Source organism: Microdochium trichocladiopsis, assembly GCF_020744255.1.
Source record: "Microdochium trichocladiopsis strain MPI-CAGE-CH-0230 chromosome Unknown B0I36scaffold_13, whole genome shotgun sequence".
Taxonomy (NCBI): domain Eukaryota; kingdom Fungi; phylum Ascomycota; class Sordariomycetes; order Xylariales; family Microdochiaceae; genus Microdochium; species Microdochium trichocladiopsis.
The window spans coordinates 382,085-400,370 of NW_025763556.1; the positions used below are offsets into that span (position 1 = coordinate 382,085).

General features: G+C 57.5%; 6 protein-coding genes and 3 non-coding genes across 9 annotated transcripts; 8 read left to right on the top strand and 1 right to left on the bottom strand.

Moving 5' to 3' along the window:
• Positions 1–598: 598 nt before the first annotated feature.
• B0I36DRAFT_255897 (P-loop containing nucleoside triphosphate hydrolase protein) lies at positions 599–1,462 on the top strand (the record flags this gene model as incomplete). Its single annotated transcript, XM_046150912.1, has 2 exons — positions 599–795; positions 877–1,462. 2 exons carry the CDS (start codon positions 599–601, stop codon positions 1,460–1,462), a joined length of 783 nt encoding a protein of 260 aa, XP_046005181.1.
• Positions 1,463–2,057: 595 nt separating this feature from the next.
• On the top strand, positions 2,058–3,624 carry B0I36DRAFT_299107 (putative cytochrome P450; the record flags this gene model as incomplete). Its single annotated transcript, XM_046151972.1, has 2 exons — positions 2,058–3,135; positions 3,194–3,624. 2 exons carry the CDS (start codon positions 2,058–2,060, stop codon positions 3,622–3,624), a joined length of 1,509 nt encoding a protein of 502 aa, XP_046005182.1.
• A 344-nt stretch (positions 3,625–3,968) lies between these two features.
• Positions 3,969–4,067, top strand: B0I36DRAFT_t189. Its single transcript has one exon. It is a non-coding gene; the product is annotated as a tRNA-Ile (tRNA).
• A 1,016-nt stretch (positions 4,068–5,083) lies between these two features.
• B0I36DRAFT_t190 lies at positions 5,084–5,187 on the top strand. The gene has a single exon. It is a non-coding gene; the product is annotated as a tRNA-Arg (tRNA).
• Positions 5,188–6,435: 1,248 nt separating this feature from the next.
• Positions 6,436–6,541, top strand: B0I36DRAFT_t191. The gene has a single exon. It is a non-coding gene; the product is annotated as a tRNA-Ile (tRNA).
• Positions 6,542–8,087: 1,546 nt separating this feature from the next.
• On the top strand, positions 8,088–9,419 carry B0I36DRAFT_338414 (37 kDa chitinase). Its single transcript, XM_046155753.1, has one exon. It carries the CDS (start codon positions 8,197–8,199, stop codon positions 9,226–9,228), a length of 1,032 nt encoding a protein of 343 aa, XP_046005183.1. The 5' UTR covers positions 8,088–8,196; the 3' UTR covers positions 9,229–9,419.
• A 557-nt stretch (positions 9,420–9,976) lies between these two features.
• On the top strand, positions 9,977–11,750 carry B0I36DRAFT_278082 (major facilitator superfamily domain-containing protein). Its single transcript, XM_046151432.1, has 2 exons — positions 9,977–10,200; positions 10,275–11,750. Exons 1-2 carry the CDS (start codon positions 10,072–10,074, stop codon positions 11,634–11,636), a joined length of 1,491 nt encoding a protein of 496 aa, XP_046005184.1. The 5' UTR covers positions 9,977–10,071; the 3' UTR covers positions 11,637–11,750.
• An 893-nt stretch (positions 11,751–12,643) lies between these two features.
• B0I36DRAFT_355466 (uncharacterized protein) lies at positions 12,644–13,871 on the top strand (the record flags this gene model as incomplete). Its single annotated transcript, XM_046157444.1, has 3 exons — positions 12,644–12,845; positions 12,939–13,019; positions 13,111–13,871. 3 exons carry the CDS (start codon positions 12,644–12,646, stop codon positions 13,869–13,871), a joined length of 1,044 nt encoding a protein of 347 aa, XP_046005185.1.
• A 1,394-nt stretch (positions 13,872–15,265) lies between these two features.
• Positions 15,266–18,141, bottom strand: B0I36DRAFT_389179 (uncharacterized protein; the record flags this gene model as incomplete). Its single annotated transcript, XM_046161298.1, has 5 exons — positions 15,266–16,611; positions 16,693–16,946; positions 17,003–17,446; positions 17,530–17,859; positions 17,951–18,141. 5 exons carry the CDS (start codon positions 18,139–18,141, stop codon positions 15,455–15,457), a joined length of 2,376 nt encoding a protein of 791 aa, XP_046005186.1. The 3' UTR covers positions 15,266–15,454.
• Between the last annotated feature and the right edge of the window lie 145 nt (positions 18,142–18,286).

An 18,286-nucleotide genomic window follows, 5' to 3' on the forward strand; every position in this document is an offset into this window, starting at 1 on the left:
CCCGCCCAAGCCCGGCAAATACCGGCGGATCGGCCCCCCACCGTGGTTATCAGCCGTCGGCCGGCATCCGAGACTTGTGCATGGATTTCGAGCCCTTCAATACTTTCGTCTACCCAGGAAAGGAGAGTTGGCGTGGTGGATTGGGGAAGCTTCCAGCCTGCCCTCTGATACAGGCGCGAATAGCCCTTACCATTTTCTACTGCTGACGCTGACGACGTATGTTGACAAACGTCCCTTGAGGACACGGCGGCGAGTGAGTGGCGCAGTTTCTGGGCTGAAGACAGTGGGTCGCTGACAGTCACATTATCCCGCGCATGCGCAGCGCTTGGCCAACATATTTCCTAAACCAACTGCCACGTTTGCGGCCTCACATAAGCGCGATGCAACCTCTCACAGAAGCTCGTATGGTCTGCTCGCATAGGCTACACCATGCCGTCAGCAATGGTGATGATGTCCCAAGAGATGATATATTAGCTGTAGACTCGCCCACTGGCACTTCTCCCAGCACCTCGCCGTTTCGAGTGTGATTTGCAAGTCACCCCATCTAGTCACCCTCTCACACACTGCCGGCAAATCCGCACAGCGCCGCAGTCCAGCCATGGGGCAAGAATACTCGGCCCCGCGACCGGGCACCAAGCTCCGCGTCATCGGCGCTGGCCTGCCTCGCACAGGCACAGCCTCCTTCACAAAGGCTCTCTCCATGCTGCTCGACGGGCCCGTGTACCATACCGGCACGCAATCAACCCTCGGCCCGGAGCGCGAGGTCAAGACCCTCATCGAGATGCTCCGCCTCATGTTTCCGGAGCGTCTCGCCACACCGGGGGGTATATACAACCCGAACCCGGACCCGACGCACGACTACCTCGCGTACAACAGCAAGACCGACATCGACCCGGCCGACCGCGCAAAGGCCCTGGCCCTGATGAAGGGCCAACTGGACGGGTACGCCGCGGTGACGGACGCGCCGTACTGCAGCCTCGCGCCAGAGCTGCTCGAGCTGTACCCGGACGCCATCGTCATCTGCACGACGCGCGACGTCGACGGCTGGACCAGGAGCATGTCCGGCATTGCGTCCACCGCCACGCAGGGCTTCCTGCGGTTTTCGCTGTACCTCCTCCCCTCGATGCGGTGGTTCCCGGACTACATCGATGCCCTCATAGTGTATTATGGTGTGCTCACGGGTCTCCCTACGCCCGAGGCGTGGGCGAGGCATGTGGAGAAGCTCAAGAGGAGTGTCCCACCGGAGAAGTTGTTTTTTTATGATGTCAGGGACGGGTGGGAGCCGTTGTGTAATATTCTCGGTGTCGAGGTGCCCGAGGGGGTCGAGTTTCCAAGAATCAATGACGGCAAGGCCCTTGACGCCTTTGCAAAGAAGCAGATCAGGACCGGGTTGTTGCGTTGGGTGGTGGTGTTTGGAAGCGTGGCGGCCGCGGTAGGGGCGGCCGTGATGGCCCGAGGTTAGCTTTCCGTCGCTGCGTGACTTTATATTTGAGATATAAAGTTTTTGTTCGTGGCGTGGTAGTATGATTGATGATACAGATTGGCGGGTAACACGAAAGAAACGAAGGACATGTCTGGATTGCGTGCACGGCTTTTCCATTGCGCAAAGCTGAAGCTCGTGCAACTAGTCTAGGGTCTTTCCAAGCGGATTGGCCTACTCAAATCCTGTTTGTCGAAGCTGAATTAAAAGCAACAGGTAGTCTTTGCACGGCCGTCCTATATGTCTCGCATGATTGTGCCTGGACTTCGCACACACTTCCTATAACACGGCCCGGGTTCTGATATCCGCTGCATCAATCCCGTACGTGGGCCTGGTGTTACAGCGTCTTGGTTTGCCAGGCGGTGGAGCACGCCTTGCCTGATGGGGCTCGCCGTGAGTAGTGCCGAATGAATCATAGTGAGTTCCCAGTTGAAAGTCGTCGCAGTGACCTAGTACCACGAGACCATCCGTTCGCAGCATAATCGACGTTTACATAAAGGTGAGCGCCCAAATTTGCGAGAGCACCTATCTTACTCGCAATTGGACTCTATCATAGAACCAAAACAAGCTTGCTAACATGATAGTCGACCTTGCCTCAGACATTCGCGTCTGGTTGGCAGTAGCTGTCGCCAGCGCGGCCTACCTCTTACGTCCATCCAAGGCACCATTCCCCGTCATCAATGAATACCCAGGCGACTACTTCAACAAGAGGGCACTCAAAGAAGCGCAGGACAATGTCCGCAGCCTGATTGAGCACGGCTTTGCCAGGTACCCCGACAAACCGTTTGCCATCAAGGTGCCCTACGGCTACAAAATCATCCTTCCGGCCTCGCTAGCCAACTGGGTCAAGTCCAAGCGTGAGCTCGACCACGTCCAGCTTGTACGTGATGAGTACTTTGCTGGCCTCCCCGGCTTCGAAAGCCAGACGGTACTGCACCACCCAGACGAGTACGTCAAGCGCATGATTACGACCAAGCTCGGGCAGAACGACAGCACCATGCCCGCCTTGAACACAGCACTGGCCGCAGCCATTGATGACCTCTGGGGTCCGAGCCAGGACTGGCATATGCTCAACTGGCACGCCGACACGATGGGTATCATCGCCCGAGCCGCATCAACCGTCTTCGTCGGCCCGGAGAAGAGCAGCGATCCGGAGTGGCTGAGCCTCGTGCAGGACTACGTCCTGTCGTACTTTGGCGCCGTCGGCGACCTGCACAAGTATCCAGTCTGGTCGCGGCGGATCGTGAACTGGTTCCTACCGAATGCGAGCAGATGCCGGAGGCTCCAAGTCCAGGCGCGTGTCATCATTGAGGATGTACTCTCCAAGCGGAGAGCAGCCGTGAACAAGGCACAAGTCGAGGGGAAGCAGCCGCCGGTGTACAATGATGCGCTCGAGTGGGGGCAAAAGGACCCAGAGTGCAAGCATCACCCGGCGGACATGCAGCTCGCGCTCGCGATGGCCGCCATGTTCACCACGTCCGAGATGTTCCGCCAGATCCTCATCGACGTCGCTCGCCATCCGGAGCTCGTGCAGCCTCTAAGGGATGAAGTCAAGCAAAAGCTCTCGACTCATGGTGTCACTGTTGCGGCCACTAGCAATATGGTTCTTCTGGACAGCGTAATGAAGGAGTCGCAACGCCTCAGCGCACCGCCTGGTAGGTTAATTCCTGTTCTACAGGCCTTTCAGATTCATGCTGATACATTCGTAAACAGCTGTCGTGGAGCGCGCCGTCCTAAAAGACACAGCCCTGCCTGATGGTCGCGTCCTCCCGCACGGCTCTCATCTGCTCGTTGACGCAACGCACCTAGGCAGCAAAGATGTGTACCCAGACCCAGAGGAGTTTGACGGGTATCGGTTTCTCCACAAGCGTGAGGCTGGCGACAAATCGAGCTCGTTCGTCCAGTCGAGCCCAGATTTTCTCGTCTTTGGTGCGGGCAGGCACATCTGCCCTGGCCGCTTCTTCGCTGCGAACGAGCTGAAGCTCGCGCTCGCGCACATTCTGCTCAAATACGACATCCGGCATGCCGAAGGGAGTGGGGATGGCAAGCCATGGTCGAGCGGGTTCTTTGCTGTGGTGAACCCGTTGGTGAAAGTAGAGGTGAAGCGAAGGGCGGACGACGGAGCTGCCGAGTTTTTGGCTTAGAAGCAGTCTCGTATGAGCGGGTGGTATGGAATAGGTCGAAATAAGTCCAGCCAGCTGATCCATTATATAACTTAGAATCTGGCATTGTGACAAATAAATTTGCACTCTAAGCTGGTTTAACATATGTTATTAGTAGGCTACAATAGGCCAGTACTGAGTCCCTGGAGGTTATTTGTTTCGTATGTAGAAATGTGCAGAACTGTTGGGAAAGCGCGTACGTTGTGACATCTATATAGACAACTTTGCGAAAGGAAGCCCGCTCCCTCTTACGTGAGGATATAAAGCCTGAAAATGACAAGGCTTCCCATTAACCACCGACCAATCAGAAAATGATTGGATCCAAAGCTCGGTTAGCTCAGTTGGTTAGAGCGTCGTACTAATATCTCGCCCTGGCGACATATACAGTAATGCGAAGGTCATGAGTTCAACCCTCATACTGAGCATATTCAGTCTTTTTTGGCTCCCGTTCCATCTAGAGGCTGTTGATCTCGATTGCTGTTGTGATTTCACTTTTGTATTTCGTCTTTTCTTTTTAGAAAAACTTCAGGCTCCTGATTCCGTTTCTCACTGCTTTACGCCCGACTATAGACAAGCTGTGGTAGCTAACATTATTTGTTTGTAACTTTTCTTCCAATGATTTATTTACTCTCGAGCTTAGTACTAGAGCCAGCTGTCGGCGATAAGTCTCGGTTAATTGTGGACGGCACAAACGGGCAGAAATACGGCATAAGGAAGTGGATGAAAAGTTACGGGAATATTAATAGTAGAAGTAATCGGGTTGCCTTATGTTCTTCTACTTCATTATACCATTTCAGGCTTATTCTCTACCCATTGCACAGCATGGAGACCACCAAAGCACAACTAGATTTCCAGTCGTGCACTTCAGCATCCTTCCCGGGGCTCTGCATGCTTCTGCCCAGATGAAGACAAGTTCGTGCAGCACCCTAGATAGCATGTGACCAGAAAGTTTCAAGGTCCACCAGCGCCGTTTCGCGTACGGCGTTAGGTAATAATTCGATCAGCTGTAACATGTATATATTGTCCGCCACGGCGACACGTCATTCAGTATAGTTTATCGTATGCTGGATCGTGCATTCGTGGAACCGCTGTGGGATGCTGTAGGAGGCACTGCCGAGACGCGCGATTGCAATCAAGTTCAGGTTTGGTAAGTGTAACGCCTGTAGCGCAAGGCAGATTATGCTAGTACTACCAAGCCTTACAGGGTCATCTGACGAGGCGGCTACATTAAGAAATGTATTCGAAAAGGCTAGAAGTAACAGTGGGAGCTATAAGTTCAGTACATTTGCGTGTATCATAGATCGTAGAATGGCAATTGCGCGTGTGAAGGGACCTTTCAATTGGCACTGCGAGGTGCTCAAGCTTGCACTGAATCATTGTCTGTCAACGGAGAGGCTTGATAATTTTCAATAAGAGACGCAGCTTTCATTAAACCAAGCCTGGTCTCGTGGCCCAATGGCAAGGCGTCTGACTACGACGGATCATGATTCAAACATGGTTTATCCTGCAATCAGGAGATTCTGGGTTCGATCCCCAGCGAGATCAACTTTTTGCTGCCACTGCATAATTGACTGCAGTCGCCCCGCACGGAACGAAGGGTCTCCGGCGCCACAAACATTCTTTTTGTCTTATTCTGTTGTTGTCATCGCTGGCAGTGACTATCCTGGTCGTTTGGCCGACAGCGACAAAGCAGGTGGCGTAGGTCTGTTCCAGGCGGCCCCGGGGCTTTCGTCAATAGGTAGCATTGGCAAATCTCACTCAGAAGCACAGCACGCAAAACAGTATCAGAATAGAGCTGGTGTGATCACCGCCGATGGTTGCTTCATTTCGCGCAATGCTGATAATAAAGCGATCTTGGATTTGCACAGAATGTAGTTAGGAGCTAAACTGTCTCTTTTCACATGTCCCAACAAACATAATGAATGGACCGTGACCGAGTCGTCTCAAACTCCCATTTCTAGAACCCCCAGAGCCGGCTCATCAAAGTCAGGAGAAGTATTGGACGGGGAAACTCACGAAGCAGGAATCTTTGTTGCTCGCCGAGCAGCAAACCCTTCGTGAGAAGACACAGAGTCCTGCAAGACACGCAGCTTTCGACCCGTCTACCTCGGTTACGTCTTATGAGAACGATATGAAGTGACGAATACGCTTGGCGACGGCGTTTACGCAATAACAAAGCTCGTGAGAGACCTGAGACCTCCGCATGTCACTATAATCTTGGCGACCCTGCTACAAAGAATCCACTAACCGAGTCCTAGCCTCGAGGCAGGAATCAGCTTTCCAGCGGTCAGTGTCCCAAAAGCAGTTGTACACTACCCAGAGTTGCCCGCCGTCGAGCAGGAACTCATGATGCAGCTACGCAACGGCAATCCGGGGCGACACGATCTGGTACGAGATGTTCTTGGCGAGGCTTCCCCGGGATGTGCGTGAGGGATTTGGCAAATTTTGTCAGGACAATGACGACGATCGATCAAGCCGAGAGGCCGACCCTCGGGAACATACTCAGGCATCCATAGTTTAGTGCTTTGCCGCCAAGCAACCCGGGTCACGTAGATAGCAACAGAAATCGGCAGAAGTCTCTCCAGAAGACTAACTCCTGGCACAATTGTTGATGGGCCGAGTCGGCTTGTTGTCAATGCAGATCAGCAAAGTCAGTCGTGCTCCACATTATTGAGAGCCAAAAGTCAATGAAATCCACATTGATCTTGTGATGATATCCCACGATAGCGGCCGCTGAGTCTCCATCAACCAATCACCGACCGGCTCGATCTCAAACGAAGCTGGATTCCAATCGCTCGGTTAGCTCAGTTGGTTAGAGCGTCGTACTAATATCTTGCCCTCGTCAGGGTGACGTATACAGTAAATGCGAAGGTCATGAGTTCAACCCTCATACTGAGCAATGTTACCTTTTTGGCTCTCATGTGCGCTGCCTAGCATGCTTTTTGTCCTGCGGGCGAACGTGGCTGGCTGGCGGAATGCTGTGGTGCGTCATGGTGGCGCGTGGGCCAAGTGATGCGAGGGGTGGTCTGCCGACGTGCCTACCAGCCGGGCGAAAACATGTCCCTCACCAGAAACCGTGGATGGGCAGCAGAAGCAATTCAAGGTTACCACGCCAGATCCTATGCTCCTGGCGGCATGTTTCGCGGGACGATCCTGTCGCACAGGTGCGGGGAAGTCAGATTTGGAGATAGCGCTCTGAACGAGCCAGCATGAGCATCCTGCTTAGCCAGGGTCCTCGTGTGACTGCCGAAGCGCCACAGCGGAAAGGCGCGAGAACGCTGCAGGCAGAGGCAGGGGAGGCAGAACTCTCACCAAGTCGATTTGAGCACTATGCAAAGCCTATCTTGGCCCGGAGCTGATCTAGCTGATAGGAGCCAAGGAATCCGCGACTAGTGGTTAGTGCGGCCCGACTCCTAACCACGCGGGCTTCACTGACTACCCCAAAGTAGGGTCTGTCACACCTAGGTCTATTTCCTGTTGCGGGAGGAGCCGCGGGGCTTCGTCCTGTCTGGGGAGCACACCCCGGTCACCATTGCGGACATGCCGCATGATTGGGGGTCCCGAGGTCGCCGATGGACGTTCTCATCTGCGGTGGCGGAACTCGGCCGCGCAGCTGCCTTCGGAGTCGCCTTTGGCCTGGAAGGAATCGGTTATCAGCAACCACACCTAGTGCAAATACCCGATGGTGCCTTGTGTAGTCAGCAACACATCTAGGCTCTGCTCAACGTTACATAGTCGTTGTAGGGTGTGAGGGGCACCGAGTATTATTTGGGTCGAGCACGCATAGGATGTATCCCTCATATCTCCTCCTATTGACAAATTTTCACGATCACACGTCAAGCAGCGCTTAAGCAAAGTGGGCTAGGATGACATATATCCATTCGAGAGAAATCGGTCTCAATATGGCGCTTTATACTTATGAGTATAAAGTATTTTTTGCCGGGCATCGACCTGCATCACGATCGCATCTGCTTCCAGGTGACACAAAGATAACAGCGAAAGCAGCGACTTGGGATCACTACTCGAAGCGCCAAGGATCAAGCCCGTGGCCACCTGTATGATCTCCACGGCATGCGTGCCTGCTCCATACTCGAAGACACTACTACCCTGGATCGTGCACGCGCACATGCAAGGGCGGGCCTGTCAACCCGTGCACTGCTACGTTACCTCTCACCACCCACTTGACCACACTAAAGTCAGGGTCTCAGGGGCAGATGATGGCGATCAAACACCACTACTGACATGACAGGATTGTGCACGCAGCCAATCACGCATGTGCCCACAGTCTGTATGTGGCAGTAGCGGTGCGACGCTGCAATCTCAAGAACAAGTCATCGGATGAAGGGAAGTCACTGGATACTGAGTTGTGACTCGGGAACAGAATGCTCGGCTGTAAGCGAAGACGACCATAATCTTGTATAAAAGCTAAGACGAGATTGCCCAAAATCTGAGAAACTCGAGTTCCACTACCAGTTACGCCCAAGCTGCAGTGCGCTCTCAAATATCACTCCTTCAAATATTACATTCCTTTAACACATACAATCCTTTCAAGCCATGGTTCGCCTGCTTACGACTCTGCCCGTCTGGGCGGCCATTCTCCTGAATGCCATCCCCACAGCGGTCAACGCCCAATCGACATGTGCCACCAAGGGCCGCCCAACAGGCAAAGTCCTCCAGGGCTACTGGGAGAGCTGGGACAACTCAGCCGTGCACCCCGGCTTTGGCTGGACGCCCATCAACAACTCGGCCCTGCGCCAGCACGGCTACAATGTCTACGCAGCGGCGTTCCCCATCATCCAGCCGGACGGCACCGCGCTGTGGAGCAACACCATGGACGCCGGCAGCAAGATCGCGACGCCCGAGGAAATGTGCGCAGCCAAGGCGGCCGGCGCGACGATCCTGCTCTCCATCGGCGGGCAGAACGGCGCCATCAACCTGGCCTCTAGCGACGTGGCGGACCGCTTCGTCGCGACGATTGTGCCGATCCTGAAGCAGTACAACTTTGACGGCATCGACATTGACATTGAGAACGGGCTCGTCAACTCGGGCAACATCAACACGCTGTCGACCTCGCAGGCCAACCTGATCCGCATCATTGACGGGATCCTCGCGGCCATGCCGTCCAACTTTGGGCTCACGATGGCGCCCGAGACGGCGTACGTCACGGGCGGCAGCGTCGTGTACGGCAGCATCTGGGGCGCGTACCTGCCCATAATCAAGAAGTACGCCGACAACGGGCGGCTGTGGTGGCTCAACATGCAGTACTACAATGGCGAGATGTACGGGTGCAGCGGCGACTCCTACCCGGCGGGCTCGGTGGCCGGCTTCATCGCCCAGACGCAGTGTCTCGACCGGGGCCTCGTGGTGCAGGGCACGACAATCAGGGTGCCGTACGACAAGCAGGTCCCCGGCCTGCCGGCACAGGTGGGCGCCGGTGCGGGATACCTGTCTACGGACCAGGTGAATTCGGTGTGGAACAACTTTGGCGGGAGCCTCAAGGGCATGATGACGTGGTCGATCAACTGGGATGCCTCAAAGGGGTGGACCTTCGGAGACAACCTCAAGGGTAAACTGGGCACTGCATGAGCGTTTGTTCTGCTGGCACCATCTTCCTTTACCTTTTTGAGGTGTGGATTCTGGGACACGATTCACGCATTTCTTGTTAATATTCTGAATATGTACATATCTTGCCGAGAGTTGCTCGAGGTACGGGAAAGGCGTTGCTGGTCTTGTGGTATATTTGATCAATGATAAACGAAAGTCCCTGGTTTCGGAGCAGAGAGTGCCTCCAAAGTGAAGTGGGAGGATCCGCTCGAGTCTACCACGATTCACCGCGGCTCCCTAAGCCCAGGCCCACGAGGCGGGCTCGAGATCAACAAAAACCCCCCTATAATGTACTAGAGACGGCACCCCCAGAAGTTCTAAACCCGCTTGTCACCGCCGTGGTCCGATATTAAGTCCACATGGCGGGTGTTTTGCGGCTCGGCTCTGGAAGGCCGCAAGTGGGGCGCTCTCAGCCGATCTCGCTTCCGACGCCGGTCCATGACGAGATGAGCCGCAAAATGGTTCTTGCACGCCGGGGGGCGATCTCAGGAGAGCCACACACATAAATGCAGAGCCGTGTCGATGGTGGATTAGGACCGTTCGTTTTACTTGACAAACACACACACGGGCGGATCACAGACAACACTCACCGCCATGGCCGAACACCAAGCAGAAGTTCGAGAGGGCAGCCAGCCACGAACAGCCAGCGACGAAGGCACGCAGAGACACAGCCCTGACGCAGGCGAGGAGACGAGCCACAGTCTCGAAGAGGGCCGCAATTTACCGCCGAAGGACCTCGAGGCTGGGACAAACGCGATTCACAAAGTCGAGACCCAAAGCAGGCCATTCTCCAGCTTCACCCACCCCCAAAAGCGCGGCATAGTCATGGCAGCCGCCACTGCGGCCTTCTTCTCACCCCTAACGGCCTCCGTCTACTTGCCAGCTCTTCCGACAGTTGCCAAAGACTTTGGAGTGTCGCTCACGGATATCAACTTGACCGTAACTACTTATATGGTTAGTCACCACTTACTTGCCTCTTCTCGCCACCTTTAGTGTGTGCGCGCCCAGCTGACATCCACCACCAACAGATCTTCCAAGGTCTCACGCCAATGTTTGTTGGTGCCTTTGCCGACTCGGCAGGCCGGCGGCCCGCCTACATGTTCTGCTTCGTCGTGTACATGGCCGCCAACATTGGCTGTGCCCTTGCGCCCAACTACGTGGCGCTGCTCATCCTTCGCATGCTGCAGTCTGCTGGCTCCAGCACGACGGTGGCTCTTGCGCAGGGTGTCGTCTCCGACATCATCACCTCGGCCGAGCGTGGCAGGTACATCGGGTACATGTCGCTGCCCATCATGCTGGGGCCCTCGCTGGGGCCCGTGCTAGGTGGCGCGCTGGCAGAGTATCTCGGTTGGCGCTGGATATTTTGGATCCTGACCATCATGTGCGGCTGCGTGACCGTGGCATTCCTGCTTTGGATGCCCGAGACGTGCCGTGGGATCGTGGGCGATGGGTCCGTCCGCCCGAAGCACCTGTATCACCGATCGCTGTGGCAGGTCGGCAAGGAGTCTCTGGCGACTAGATCGAGGCTCAGGAAACAGGCACAGAACAGCGGGCAGGGCGAGGGGCAGGCGGTAGCAGCAGCAACAGCAGCCGTACCGCCCGAGCAGGCGGTCACCAGGAGCAAGTTCAACGCCTTCCGTGCGCTAACCTTGCTCGTGAAGCCCAGCATGGCCATCCTCCTGTTCTACAGCAGCCTCGTGTTTGCCAACTTCTACTGCATCATGACCTCGATCCCCGCCCAGTTCAGCTCAGTCTACCACCTGACCGACCTCCAGACGGGGCTCATCTACCTCCCGCTCGGCCTGGGCACCATGATCGGCTCGCAGCTCGCCGGGCGAGGGCTGGACTGGAACTTCCGGCGCCACTGCCAGCGCCTCGGCATCCCCTACGAGCGCAAGAAGCAGACGGACCTCTCGTCCTTCCCGCTCGAGCGGGCCCGCCTCGAGATCGGCATTCCGGTCCTCGTCGCGGCCAACTGCCTCGTCCTGATCTGGGGCTGGGTCCTGTACGCCCGGACGCACATCGCCGTCCCCTGCGTGATGCTGTGCCTGCTGGGCATCACCCTGACGGGCTTCAGCAACACCATCAACACGCTCATCGTGGACATGAACCCCACGGCCGCCAGCGCGGCGACGGCCAGCAACAACTTTACGCGCTGCCTCATGGGCGCGGCCGCGAGCGCCGCCATCCAGCCCATGATTGAGGGCGTGGGGCCCGGATGGGCCTTCACGATCCTCGTGGCCATCAGTACGGTCGCGGCCCCGCCGACGTTTTGGCTGGTGCTGAACAAGGGGATGGGATGGAGGAAGGAGGAGCAGGAGCGGAAGAAGAAGCGGGCCGAGGAGCTGGAGAAGAAGAAGAGGGAAGGAGTTGAGGGAGGCGAAAAGTGAGGATAATCAAGAGGCTGTGGGCACCCAGATTGAAAACAATGCTCGCATCAAATCTAAGCATCAAAAGAACTAGATATACAGTCAAAGTACATGAAATAGAATAGAGCTACGAGACGGATCATTGCCAGCGGTGTGTTACTAATTCATGTCAACCATTGTGTCGTCAAAGTTATGCTTGCAGTCCTCCAGGTTCCTCCTCGTTGGCTTATGACAGAATACAATACATAATTCAAGACCTGCATACTCGGTCCCGGATTGGGGCCATGACGATCTTGCCCAGGCAGCTTATGCACAGCCAAGTCACGGAGGACCTTCTACATTGCGCTCTTTCGCCTTGCCAGCTTGGCATGCAGCATCCCGGCACCTTTCTTGGCATAATGTCGTCACCCCATAGAGGCGTCCCGGCGATTGGTCACAGTCCGGCCCCCGGATGCCGGCCTTGCAGGGGATTCTTCCGCGTCCCGCTGTAGTTCAATCTCAGCGAGCAAGCTGGAGCGGGTGGGCCGCTGCGTATCCCTGCCCGATCCAGCCTGGAAAACGCGCTGCGCTCTCGGCCGACTACGCCTTGCAGGGAAGCCCCCTCGTCTTTGTGTGTGGACTCGATTCCCAATGCCAGCCTGCCATTCGCGCATTCGAGTCCGAGACCATGTTACATATTATGTACGCAGATGGTCAGAAATGCCCAGCCCCCAATTCCACTTGTGGGCCGGAGCTTGCCTTTATAATACCGAGCCGCCGCTGACTGACTGACTTGACATCCTCCCGACAGGGGGATGAACCTAGTCTGGCTCCAACAGTCGCACAAGCTTCCTCTCCACCTGCCTACCCTCGTCCTTTCCCGTCTGGCTCTCTTCCTCTAATTATTCTTTTGTTACATAATTTTCCTGCCCCGCGATTGTCAAGTGCCTTTTGCTTTCTCCTTACCTCAGTGCGGACCGTGCGTTGCGGCTAAATACGCTCTCGATCTCCTCGTCAGCTTGCTGTGCAACGGCAGCATACAGCTCAGGATGCGGGTTCCATGGCCAGTCGCGATCGCGTGCTCGACAGTGACAGTGGCAGCGGCAGCGGCCAGTCAGATGCACGACGACGAAATTCGCAGCGTCGGGGACGGCGCGTCGACGTCGTCATCGTCTTCCGCTCACGTGGAAGCAAGACAGGCGAGCGGCAATCCTGCTGTCGACAGTTTCATCAGAAGGTTCCATCCGTCGGGTAGGTAGTTCCAGCTCCCCAGACACGAAGATTGCGAACTCTATGAAGAAATACCTGGGGCTGACTGTTATCATTATTCAACCACCGATATAGCGGCGAGACTCGGCGACTATCTCTACGTCGATGGCGGCTCGATATCCCGGCTCGTCAACGACAGCAGCCAGGTCAGAGCAAGTAAGCGATGCAATCCCCCACTCCACCCTCCCCCCGAAAGACAAAGACCCAAAAGCACGTAGGATATTAATCTCTCCACACACAAAAAAAGTGAACGCGACCGTCGCAATCCCCCTCAACGAAGCCTGGACGAACCAGACCCTCACGATGCGCGAGATCGACCGCACCTTGCTCCCCAACGTGAATCTCCCCGTCCTCTGGGCCGACCCGGCGGGCAACGCACTCTACACGTATGGCGGGGACTCGATCGGGACCAACTCGACGTACACCAGAGCGCAGCAGTATTTCAAGTTCACTCCGGCTGGCGGCGGGCGGGACGGCTCATGGTCCGAGGCGACTCCAGCCGACGCGTTCAAGTTTTCCCAGCTGTACAAGCCCGCCCGGAGCGCCTTCACCTCGTGCAACGGCGTGGGCTACTCGCTCGGGGGCTACGCGTACGGCGGCACGGACGACCGGTTCTCCGGGGCGGACAGCGGCCTCCCGCTCGCGGGGATGGCGACGTACGACTTTGCCACGCGGCTGTGGGACAACGTCTCCCTCGCGGACGCCTTCTCCGGCGGCAACAGCGCCGGAGGGATGCCGGGATACTACCCGACCAACGGGGCCGCGGTGTGCCTGCCGGACCTGGGCGGCGCGGGCGCGCTCATGTTCTTTGGCGGCAGGGGGCTCAGCGCGAACGGGCGGGACTCGGTGCCCTTGCAGCTGAACGACATGCTAATCTACGACATCGCGGGCAAGCGCTGGCTGTGGCAGGGCACGCGGGGCGCGGACGGCGCGGCTGGGGTCCCGAGGCATCGCAGGGATGCGTGTGCTGCTGTGGGCAGGGGGAGGAACGGAACTTATGAGGTGTAAGTTGCTGTTGCTGCTGCTGCCCGCTTCCCTTGAAGCCTTTTATCTCGCAGGGCAGGATTCGCTCCCTACGAGAGAACGACCACCCGGGAATTGTTTTGTGTGGAATGTGAAGCTGACTTGAAGAAATCGTGCGCCATAACGATAGCTTCGTCTTTGGCGGGCGCCCAGCAAACGACGAGTCCAACCTGGCCCACGGCGACATGTGGGTGCTCACGATCCCCGGGTTCAAGTGGTTCAAGCCCTCGGGCGCGGAGCTCGACCAGGGGAGGGCGTTTACCAGCTGCGTCCCCGTGGGCAGGCAGCTCGTCGTGGTCGGCGGCGTGCGCGAGCAGAGCAACAGGCAGTGGAGCGTCGCGCAGACGGACCCCTGGGCGCAGGGCGTCGGCGTGTTCGACATGACCGAGCTGGCCTGGAGGAGCTCGTACTCGCCGGACGCGGGGGAGTATGACTCGCCCGCGGTCGTGCAGGACTGGTACCGCAATGGGTGAGTTTTTTTGCCGAGCGCTGGAACGCTTGGGAACAGTGTTGTTCTCCCGGAATCCCCGGGCAAGTAATCATCATCATGACTGACGCTTTGAGGTGGACAGCGGTGTTGCAGAGTGGAACGAACCTGGCACTGAGACCTTTTTCTCTGGTAAGCCGGCGTCCTTGACATACCACACAATCCGCCATGGCGCAGGCATACCCGTAACAAATGACTAACACTCAGAACAGCGGATCAAGGCCCCTCTCCGTCCCCCGCGCCCGGAGGCGGAAACTCACCCGGCGACGACAACAGCGGCGGCAGCGGCCTATCCAGCGGCGCCACCATTGGCGTAGCAGTGGGCTGCTCGATCCTGGGCCTCATCATCATCGCCGCGCTCGCCTGGTTCTGCATCCGGCGGCGCAGAAGAGCAGCCGGCCAGCAGCGTGCCGAGCTCGCCGGCAATGTGGACAACACTCCCACTAACCACGCCGCCGAGACCACCGCCGGATACCCGAACCCGAACGGGGACCCGGCGATAGCCCGGTCTTCGTTCCTTGCGTCGCCTTCACCGGGAGGGAGCGTCTCGCCGTGGAACAAGTCGGAGCTGGCTGCGGATGCGGGCACCCAGGATTATGTCCAGCCGCAGCAAGGGCACCAGTACCACCAGACGGGGCAGCAGGGACTGTATCCGGGGGAGCAGTATCCGCAACAGCATCATCAGCCGCACCAGCAGCACCAGCAGTGGGCTGAGCTGGAAGGGCAGGGGACCTATGCTGAGCTGCCCCCGCAGGATCCGCGGCTACCGCCATACGAGGTTCCGTCTACACCGACGGCGGCCGGGAGGTGACCCGGAATCTCTGATGCAGGATCCGGGTTCGAAGTCGAAGTATTTGAAGGCGGCTTGGGACATAGAGCAGCAGCGCCAGGGGGTCTGTGAATAGTTCCACACGCTGTAGTAATAACAGTATCGCCCGTACGTGATAGCGTGGTAGTAACCCAACGCTCTGCTCGTAATTGTAGCATCACTCGAGACTGCCAGAGCAGTAGTGTCCGCCAGATGAGCATGACTATTTGGCTGACGGAGCTAGTTTCCCAGTTCCAGGGCGTGTGAGCAGGATCACTGGGAAGCTGGAACGTCAAAGCCCCAGCCAAAGTCATCGAGAATGCCCCAGTCGGCGCCCAGCAGGGTGTACATATCCGCCAGTCCCGCGGACGGTGGCGGCAGCCCCGTGGTCTCGCTCGGCAGCGCCGCGGTGCCGCTGCCACCGAAGGCCATCTGTGCGCTGGATTGCATTTGCTGGTGCTGGTACTGCTGTTGCTGCAGTCTCTGCTGGTCATGCTGAACCGCTTGGTACCCGCCGGTGCCTGTCGATGCAGCCTGGGTCCTGGTCCTGGTATCACTAGCCGTGACACCATTTTCAAAGGCTGTGGTGTGTGTGGCGGAGCTTGTCGATGATATCTGCTGCTGCGGCGGTGGACCCCGACCACCAACAGTCTCGGTCGCAGCCGGGCCTACTTGCATGCCCTGGCCAGATGTGTGCGAGTGCTGCACCGCATAAGGACCCATCTGGACGGGTCCGTACTTGGTCTTCCAGCGGATCATGAAGTCGAACCCCGGGCCTGCGACCATGCGCCTGCGGAACGCCTCGACTAGGATAGGCTCGTAGTCGAGATCAGCTGGGATGGGTGATCCGGCCTGCTCATTGTCAATACTGCCAGCGTTGCCAGCGTTGCCATTGCGATTGCCATTGCCGTGACGGCTGGGCGGCCCATCCTTGTCTCCTCTGGCGGCGGCAGCAGCGGCTGCAGCGAGGTACGGCGCGCTCGAGGAGTCCCACAGCTCGACGCACCGCGCAAGGCGCCACGCCAGGTCTCCCTCGACGGCGGATACGCGGCGGGCTATCGTGACCGTGAGACTGGAGACCCTAGCGGCTTCCCCCGGGTCGACGACGCTCCGGTACCGGAGCGGCAGGTCTGAGCGGATGGTGCGGAAGATGACGCAGATGGCGTGGGCGATGGGGCGGATCGTGTAGTGCGGGAGGTAGTGCAGGAGGTTGGTGGTCTCGTCGAGGGCGGCGACTCGCGTGATGAGAGTGGATGCGGTGGTGTAGCAGCGCAGTATGTCGGCTTCGATGGAAGGGGAGAGTGGAAGGGTACTGGTCTCGGGTGGGCCGGCAACAGCGGCGTGTGAGTTGCTCACGTCAGGTTTGAGAAGGAAGTAGTACATCTGGATCTCGACCAAGACGAATAGGGTATAGAGGGAAGACATAGAATCTGTATAGGCATTATCCAAGGAAGTCAGCATCACGCGACAGAATTGACCAGGCAGCAATCCCTTGTGGAAAAAACACGTACCTGTGTATTTGGCGAGAATGCGTGCCCGGGACGCACTCCATTCATCCTCAAACATGTGGACTAATTCTTGGGGCACGCGGTTTGACTCTTCCACAGCCGAGCTGAGTGTCTGGTTGACCCGGTCCATGAAGACCTGGCACTCGAGCTGCACCCGGAAAGTGGTGGGCAGAACACTAGCCTCATCTTGAAACATGTTCCTCGTGGCTTTGTTACATGGGGGACCTATGCTTGGGACGCCCAGGTTGGTCGATAGCCTGTGGATCCTTGTCAGTTGATGTTGCGCACCCCAGAACCGAGGGGTGGGTCATACCGTTTATTCAAGATAGTACAGGCCGCCCATGTTACAGCAGCGTCCTTGTCAGACGCCATCACAGCGAGAGTGATATGAGTGTACTCTGGATGCCGGCCGAACCCGGTGTGGAACCCTACAAGCAGGCACGAGTTGAGGGCGACGCTGCTCAGCCAGTAGGCCGGGTCGTTGATGAAGCGGACTCCCGGGTACAGGCCCCACGTGGCGACGAGGAGGACCGCGTGGAGCTGAGGCAAGGGCAGGGGCACTCTGGGAACAGCGGCATCAGTCTCGTGCTTGATATGCTCCGCGAGCAGGCGAAGGGAGGCCGGGGTGCTGCGGGTGGGTTGACGCCGGCAAGCGATGAGTATGATGGTCCAGAAGAGGAACGGGCTGATGTCGTAGCATTTGTCTGGGCTGCGTTCGCTGACAATGGGGAAGTGCGGGTGGGAATGCCGGAAGAACCTGAAGTCGGCGGATGATGTCAGTTTTCCACAATCACACTGGGAAGTTTCGATGATGGGGATACACGGAAAAGGCACGCATACAAGTCGAAATGCTCATCAATCTCTGGCCCAGTAAATGGCTGCGAGTTGAGCGCTCTAGGAAGGCTGGGTGCTGCTTGTCTCGAGTCTGCTTCTACGTCTTGCACGAGGATACTCGTATCGTGGGCATCATTGTGCTCTGAGGCAGCAGTGGAAAGCGCAGACTGGGTTGCCACGGCCGTGACACTGGAGGGAGAGGCATTGCTGGTGCTTTGTAGCCGCTGAGACCAGGCGCCTGGGCTCGACGATGATACAGGCTGCGGTGCCGGGTGCCTGTTGCTGCCCACGGTCTCCTTGATGGCCTGCACCTCGCGGGCGAGCTGGTCAAGCTGGCTGAGGAGTGTTTGACATCATGTTAGTCGACAAGCAGACAAATAGACCCTCAACACCGACCGTAATCTGTCTTGTGACATCAGAGACTGACCTCTTGCGCGTCACGCGTCGATGTGTGGGATCGACGAGACACGACAGGTCGAGCTTGGCGCAGCGCTGGCAGGGCTCGCCGGGGACGGAGCTCGGGTTGCAGCGCACCTTTGACGTGCGGCAGCGGGTGCATGCCGCGTTGCGCGACACGCGCGTCGCCCGGCCGGGAGAGCTGCTCGCGCGGTCGGCCATGGTGGCGGCAGACGGAGATGGACGTGTTTGTGAGGGGGAAATGCGAACTCATCAATCAAGAGGAGCATTGCAAACAGACAGCCGGACATGAAGTTGTGACGTCGGCTGAGGGCACGTCGGCTCGGCTGACAGGTGAGCCGATGTG